The sequence below is a fragment of the Nerophis lumbriciformis genome, linkage group LG14 (assembly GCF_033978685.3).
Source record: "Nerophis lumbriciformis linkage group LG14, RoL_Nlum_v2.1, whole genome shotgun sequence".
Taxonomy (NCBI): Eukaryota; Metazoa; Chordata; class Actinopteri; order Syngnathiformes; family Syngnathidae; genus Nerophis; species Nerophis lumbriciformis.
The window spans coordinates 3,251,808-3,260,220 of record NC_084561.2 but is presented as its reverse complement, the minus strand read 5'-3'; the positions used below and the strand labels follow the sequence as shown (position 1 = coordinate 3,260,220).

Here is an 8,413-nt window from a genome sequence, read left to right as displayed (position 1 = left end):
GTATAAAGTATGTAGAGTAATTAATGCAAGAACAGTAAGTAGAGTATTTGATGTAAGTATAAAGTATGTAGAGTATGTAAGTACAGTAAGTAGAAAAAGAGTGTTTTGACAAGGTGGTGCAAGAAAAGTGACAACAAAACCACAGCAATCTTTCTCGGGGAGGGTCCGGAGGTGGTGGGGAGGGTGGTGGGGGGTTCACTTCCCTTCTGAAAAGGGCGCTACAAAAATGAGTGAATGTGGTCTGGTGGCGCACTCAGCATCCCCAGCAGCCGTCACAGTAAGTACTCGCAGGATTCTCACTTTTCTACATCTGGATATTTCTGGCACATTTCTCTGGTCTTTCATTCGCCGATACAGAAGTTGCACTCGCTGATTTTTGCGAGCCCACAAATAGATTTTTGGATAGGAGAGAAAACTTTTTTTTTCCCACTTTGGAGAAGTTGAAGTCCACCATGTTGTGGTTTTTATCCCTACTGCACGTGTGCGGGTGTTTAAACCACGCCCTTCAAAATGAAAAAGTACAGAAAATAGCATTTTGAATATTGTTGTATGAAAATACTTTTTATTTCTACCTCATGATTGAATTGAATTTGGGTCAATTTAGCACAAAATAGGAAATATAATATACAGTAGTGTACATAAATGGCTGATATTATTTTTTTAATTTAATTGTTTTATTTTGTTTGATTCATTATTAAAAAAAATAAAAATATCTATATTTTTTTTACAATATTTTCTTTTTCATATTTTCTTTAAATCAACCTCAACATTTAAAGTAGCTTTTATTGACATATTTAGATCTGCATTATTTAGTGCCACAGGACCCAAGATGGACCCACTACAGTGCCTGTATAGAAATAGTACATTTAATTAAACTGGTCTATAATTATTTTTTTTAAATTGTGTAATACTAACATATGTAAATAATACATTGTAGTACAGTACAGCTGGCACCTAGCGGGGCTAATCGCTACCTGGAAACAAGCGCCGCTATTCCATAGCCGTAATCTAGTGCCGCTAATCGCTGGCGGAAAGCTAGCAGTGCTAATTGCTGATTTAAAACTAGCAGCTCTATTTACGAGCTGGAAACTAGCGCCGCTAATCTGTAGCCCGAAACCAGCGCCGCTGTTCGCTGGCCGGAAAACAGAGCGCTAATCGTTAGCTGGAACACAGTCCTGTAATTGTTGGCTTTAAACTAGTGCCGCTAATCCATAGCTGTAATCTGGTGCCGCTAATTGCTGGCTGAAAGCTAGCAGCGCTAATTGCTGACTGAAAACTCACAGCGCTACTTGCTAGCTGGAAAATAGCACCGCAAATCGCTGGCTGGAAACTAGTGCTAGCTGTAAACGGGAAACTAGCAGCGCTAATCGGTAGCGCGGACCTAGCCCACTAATTTCTGGCTTTAAACTATCGGCGCTAATATGTAGCCCGAAACTAGCGCCGCTATTCGCTGGCCGGAAACCAGTGCGCTAATCGTTAGCTGTAACACTGTCCTCTAATTGCTGGCTTTAAACTAGCGCCGCTAATCCATAGCTGTAATCTGGTGCCGCTAATCGCTGACTGAAAGCTAGCAATGCTAATTGCTGACTGAAAACTCACAGCGCTACGTGCTGGCTGGAAAATAGCGCCGCAAATCGCTGGCTGGAAACTAGTGCTAGCTGTAAACGGGAAACTAGCAGCGCTAATCGGTAGCGCGGACCTAGCCCACTAATTTCTGGCTTTAAACTATCGGCGCTAATATGTAGCCCGAAACTAGCGCCGCTATTCGCTGGCCGGAAACCAGTGCGCTAATCGCTAGCTGTAACAGTCCTCTAATTGCTGGCTTTAAACTAGCGCCGCTAATGCATAGCTGTAATCTGGTGCCGCTAATCGCTGGCTGAAAGATAGCAGCGCTAATTGCTGACTGAAAACTCACAGCGCTACGTGCTGGCTGGAAAATAGCACTGCAAATCGCTGGCTGGAAACTGGTGCTGGTAATTGCTGGCTGTAAACAAGAAACTAGCGGCGCTAATCGGTAGCGCGGACCTAGCCCACTAATTTCTGGCTTTAAACTATCGGCGCTAATATGTAGCCCGAAACTAGCGCCGCTATTTGCTGGCCGGAAACCAGTGCGCTAATCGTTAGCTGTAACACTGTCCTCTAATTGCTGGCTTTAAACTAGCGCCGCTAATGCATAGATGTAATCTGGTGCCGCTAATCGCTGGCTGAAAACTAGCAGTGCTAATTGCTGACTGAAAACTCACAGCGCTACGTGCTGGCTGGAAAATAGCGCCGCAAATCGCTGGCTGGAAACTGGTGCTGGTAATTGCTGGCTGTAAACAAGAAACTAGCGGCGCTAATCGGTAGTGCGGACCTAGCCCACTAAATTCTGGCTTTAAACTATCGCCACTAATCGCTAGCAGGAAACTAACGGTGCTAATCGCGGACGGGAAAATAGCGCCTCTAATCTGTAGCCCGAAACTAGTGCCGCTAATCGCTGGCTGGAAACCAGTGCGATAATCTTTAGCTGGAACACAGTCCTCTAATTGCTGGCTTTAAACTAGCACTGCTAATCGATAGCTGTAAACTAGCACCGCTAATTGCTGACTGAAAGCTAGCAGCGCTAATTGCAGACTTAAAACTCAGAGCGCTACTTGTTAACTGGGAAAATAGCGCCGCAAATCGCTGGCTAGATACTAAATGATAAATAAATTAAATTGAAAAAATGGAGGGGGAAATGAATAAAAGAATAATGAAAATGGAAAAAAAAGAGAAAACATTTAAAAATAAGGGGGGGAATTAAAAAATAAGTGCAAAATGGGGGAAAAAAAGGAAGAAAAAGTTGGAAAACAATAAATAAAAGAAGGAGAAAAAAGGAAAGGAAAAACTGGAAAAAGAAGTGGGAAAAATCAAAAATAAAGGGGGGAGAAAAGGAAAAAAAAAGGGAAATATTTTTAAAAAGAAGGGACTTTTTTTTAAAATAATGAAAACAAAGAAAATACAAAAAGGAAAAAAAAAATTAAATGCTAGCTGTGAACTAGAAACTAGCGGCGCTAATCGGTAGCGCGGACCTATCCCGCTAATTTCTGGCTTTAAACTATTGCCGCTAATCTGTAGCCCGGAACTAGCGCCACTAATTGCTGGCTGGAAACCATGTGCGATCATCGTTAGCTGGAACCCAGTCCTCTAATTGCTGGCTTTAAACTAGCACTGCTGATCGATAGCTGTAAACTAGCACCGCTAATTGCTGACTGAAAGCTAGCAGCGCTAATTGCAGACTTAAAACTCAGAGCGCTACTTGCTAACTGGGAAAATAGCGCCGCAAATCGCTGGCTAGATACTAAATGATAAATAAATTAAATTGAAAAAATGGAGGGGGAAATGAATAAAAGAATAATGAAAATGGAAAAAAAAGAGAAAACATTTTAAAATAAAGGGGGAAATTAAAAAATAAGGGCAAAATGGGGGAAAAAAAGGAAGAAAAAGTTGGAAAACAATAAATAAAAGAAGGAGAAAAAAGGAAAGGAAAAACTGGAAAAAGAAGTGGGAAAAATCAAAAATAAAGGGGGGAGAAAAGGAAAAAAAAAGGGAAATATTTTTAAAAAGAAGGGACTTTTTTAAAATAATGAAAACAAAGAAAATCCAAAAAGGGAAAAAAAATTAAATGCTAGCTGTGAACTAGAAACTAGCGGCGCTAATCGGTAGCGCGGACCTATCCCACTAATTTCCGGCTTTAAACTATTGCCGCTAATCTGTAGCCCGGAACTAGCGCCACTAATCGCTGGCTGGAAACCATGTGCGATCATCGTTAGCTGGAACCCAGTCCTCTAATTGCTGGCTTTAAACTAGCACTGCTAATCGATAGCTGTAAACTAGCACCGCTAATTGCTGACTGAAAGCTAGCAGCGCTAATTGCAGACTTAAAACTCAGAGCGCTACTTGCTAACTGGGAAAATAGCGCCGCAAATCGCTGGCTAGAAACTAGTGCTGGTAAATGCTAGCTGTGAACTAGAAACTAGCGGCGCTAATCGGTAGCGCGGACCTATCCCACTAATTTCTGGCTTTAAACTATTGCCGCTAATCTGTAGCCCGGAACTAGCGCCACTAATCGCTGGCTGGAAACCATGTGCGATCATCGTTAGCTGGAACACAGTCCTCTAATTGCTGGCTGTAAACTAGCGTCGCTAATGACGAGCTGGAAACTAGTGGTGCTAATTGCTGACTGGAACATAGCTGTGCTAACCGCTAGCTGGAAACTAGCGCCGCTAATCGCTAGCTAGGACCAAACTTAAGGTTGAAAAAAAATCTTTTATTGGTTTTGAAAATGAAAAAATATCAAGATGCTTAAGTTTTTAGTGGAAAAAGTTTGGACACCCTCCATGAAACGATTAATCGAAGCAGTCAAAGCATTTTGTCATCGATTAATCGATTAACGGCTGCGGAACTTCTCGGACTCCTCTGAAGTTGTCGTCTTTTCCCAGGCGAGCTCGGACCGAGGCGACGTCTTTGCCTTCATGGATCTCCTCTCCTCCCTCACGTCCTCGTCCTCCTGTCCCCACCTGTACCGCTCGGCCGGTCACCGCGGCAACGCCTCCCTCAGCCCGGTGATCCTGCGCCACTACAACCACACGGGCCGCCTGCAGAACAGGACGCCGGCCTCCGGCTCCCCGGGCGCCTCGGCGGCCGTCCTCCTCGCCCTCAGCGTCTTCATCGTGGCGGAGAACGCGCTGGTGCTGGCGGCCGTGGTCTCCCGCGTCCGCCGCAGCCGGCGCTGGGTCTACGTGTGCCTCGCCAACATCACGCTCAGCGACCTCGTGACCGGCGCCGCCTACCTGGTCAACATCTGCATGTCGGGCGACCGGACCTTCCGCCTGTCTCCGGCGCTCTGGCTTTTCCGGGAAGGGTTGCTGTTCGTGGCCCTGGCGGCGTCCGTCTTTAGCCTGCTGCTGATCGCGGTGGAGCGCTACGTGACCATCATGAAGTCCGCCAGGAGCTCCTACTACCGGATCTACGGCCTGGTGGCGCTCTGCTGGGTATTGGCGCTGGTGCTGGGGTTCCTTCCCTTGTTGGGGTGGAACTGCGTGTGTAGGCTGGGCCGGTGCTCCACCCTGTTGCCGCTCTACTCCAAGACCTACATCCTCTTCGCCCTCCTCGTCTTCTTCTTCATTCTCCTGGCTATCGGCGTGCTCTACGGCGCCATCTACTGCCACGTGCGCAGGAGCGCGCGACTCGGGCTCCAGCAGGGCCGCAGGCGCTCCGCGGCCCTGCTGAAAACCGTGGTCGTCATTGTGGGGGTCTTCATGCTCTGCTGGGGGCCGCTCTTCTCCCTGCTGCTGGTGGACTTCTTCTGCGCGTCGCGCCGGTGCGCCGCGCTCTTCCGCGCCGACTTCTTCATCGCCCTGGCGGTCCTCAACTCCGCCGTCAACCCCGTCATCTACGCCCTGGGCAGCGGCGAGATGAGGCGGACCATGGCTCGGCTGCTCTGCCGCAAGGAGGCGCTCTCCTCCAAGGAGACCAGCAGCACCTCGGAGAACAAGGCCAGGAACCCGGGCGCGGCCGGCAAGGTGAGGAGAAAATGCCGGCTGAGCTCCACCACCAGCTGCCTGTCGGTTTCCAGTGGTTAGACCACAAACCGGCGCCCCGCCCGTGCAAACAGGACCTGTGAACTCGTACAGTAGAACCACTTCCTCTCTGATGACACTTTGTTTAAAAGGAGCACAATTATCTTCAGCGCGCATGAGTGCCGCTCGCACCGGGCGAGCCGCGGTTCGCACCAGTGTGACATCGTGAAGCAGAAACCGAGTTAGGAGCCCAAACGCCTGCAAGATGACGGAGGACCTTGCTCAGGAAAATGAAGATCTAGATCAGAGGTGTCCAAACATTCCATAGAGACAGTGTTTTGCATTTTTCCCATCATGCATTGTAACTGGTAAATATAAATATATATGTTTTATTTATTGTTTTCCAACTTTTTCTTCCTTTTTTGGTTTCCTACCTGAAGACAGCAGTGCAAAGATTGATTTTTCATTTGTTTCCCTTTTTTTTAAATGTCACCCCCTAATTTTTTTTTCCCTTTTTGTATTTTCTTTGTTTCCATTATTTTAAAAAAGTCCCTTCTTTTTAAAAATATTTCCCTTTTTTTTTCCTTTTCTCCCCCCTTTATTTTTGATTTTTCCCACTTCTTTTTCCAGTTTTTCCATTCCTTTTTTCTCCTTCTTTTATTTATTGTTTTCCAACTTTTTCTTCCTTTTTTCCCCCATTTCGCCCTTATTTTTTTAATTCCCCCCCTTATTTTTAAATGTTTTCTCTTTTTTTCTCCATTTTCATTATTCTTTTATTCATTTCCCCCTCAATTTTTTCGATTTTCCCCGTATTTCCCCACTTTCATCCTCTTCTTTTTTCATTTTTACTCCTTTGTTAATTTTTGTAACCTTTTTTCATATTTTCTTCTTATTTCCTTCTTTAATTTTCTTGCGCTCTAAGGTACAGCCCCATACGTCTCTCCTCATGAGCAAAATTCAACTCTGTCTCTGCTTGATTCCTTCTTCTTTTGTTTTCCAACTTTTTCTTCCTTTTTTCCCCCCATTTCACCCTTATTTTTTTTAATTTCCCCCCTTATTTTTAAATGTTTTCTCTTTTTTTTCCATTTTCATTATTCTTTTATTCATTTCCCCCTCAATTATTTCGATTTTCCCCGTATTTCCCCACTTTCATCCTCTTCTTTTTTCATTTTTACTCCTTTGTTAATTTTTGTAACCTTTTTTCATATTTTCTTCTTATTCCCTTCTTTAATTTTCTTCCCTTGTTTTTTTAAAAACATTCCCTCTTTTTTTAAATGTTATATTCCTTCTTTTATTTCATGTTTTTTTCAACATTGTGGGGGTTTTCATGCTCTGCTGGTGGACTTCTTCTGCGCGTCGCGGCGGTGCGCTGCGCTCTTCCGCGCCGACTTCTTCATCGCCCTGGCGGTCGTCAACTCCGCCGTCAACCCCGTCAAGATGACGGAAGACCTTGCTGATGAGGATGAAGATGTAGATCAGAGGTGTCCAAACAGTCCATTGAGGCAGTGTTTTGCATTTTTCCCATCATGCATTGTAACGGGTAAATATATATATATATTTTTTTATGGTGCTTGGACATGTTTTATAATATCAACAAAGTTCAGTGAGCGGGTTGTTTTTGGTTGCATTTTTTTTTTTTTTTTTTACACCATGACTAGGGAGAGTTGTTTGGATTGGGTCATATAAGTAAATGCCGTGCCGTTTTCGTTCATTGTCCTTAAAAATGGTGGCAGGTTAAACTCATGTTGTACCGCGGGCCAAACTGAAGATGCAAAAAAGGGCATAGAACATAAAAAAATAAATAAAAAATGTTATGGTGACGGATGGATCTCCGCTCGGGGTGGTGTCCTGCTGGCCCCGCTATGGACTGGATTCTTACTATTATGTTAGATCCACTATGGACTGGACTCTCACTATTATGTTAGATCCACTATGGACTGGACTCTCACTATTATGTTCGATCCACTATGGACTGGACTCTTACTATTATGTTAGATCCACTATGGACTGGACTCTTACTATTACGGTATGTTAGATCCACTATGGACTGGACTCTGACTATTATGTTAGATCCACTATGGACTGGACTCTCACTATTATGTTAGATCCACTATGGACTGGACTCTGACTATTATGTTAGATCCACTATGGACTGGACTCTTACTATTATGTTGGATCCACTATGGACTGGACTCTCACTATTATGTTAGATCCACTATGGACTGGACTCTCACTATTATGTTAGATCCACTATGGACTGGACTCTCACTATTATGTTAGATCCACTATGGACTGGACTGTCACTATTATGTTAGATCCACTATGGACTGGACTCTTACTATTATGTTGGATCCACTATGGACTGGACTCTCTCACTATTATGTTAGATCCACTATGGACTGGACTCTCACTATTATGTTAGATCCACTATGGACTGGACTCTTACTATTATGTTGGATCCACTATGGACTGGACTCTCACTATTATGTTAGATCCACTATGGACTGGACTCTTACTATTATGTTGGATCCACTATGGACTGGACTATGGACTGGACTCTCACAATATTATGTCAGACCCACTCGACATCCATTGCATTCGGTCTCCCCTAGAGGGGTCTTCTCCAAGGTTTCTCATAGTCATTCACATCGACGTCCCACTGGGGTGAGTTTTTCCTTGCCCTTATGTGGGCTTTGTACCCAGGATGTCGTCGTGGCTTGTGCAGCCCTTTGAGACGCTTGTGATTTAGGGCTATATAAATAAACATTGATTGATTGATTGATAGCACACATAAACATGACCAGGACTTCTGTTTTGTTCGAGCAGCCGTTTTACTGCCGTATTACAGGAACCAATTGGAAACAATTAAAGTA

General features: G+C 44.4%; 1 protein-coding gene across 1 annotated transcript; it reads left to right on the top strand.

Annotated features, from left to right (window-relative positions):
- Positions 1-244: 244 nt before the first annotated feature.
- On the top strand, positions 245-5,955 carry s1pr4 (sphingosine-1-phosphate receptor 4). Its single transcript, XM_061976450.2, has 2 exons — positions 245-277; positions 4,461-5,955. Exon 2 carries the CDS (start codon positions 4,494-4,496, stop codon positions 5,601-5,603), a length of 1,110 nt encoding a protein of 369 aa, XP_061832434.1. The 5' UTR covers positions 245-277; positions 4,461-4,493; the 3' UTR covers positions 5,604-5,955.
- Positions 5,956-8,413: the final 2,458 nt, after the last annotated feature.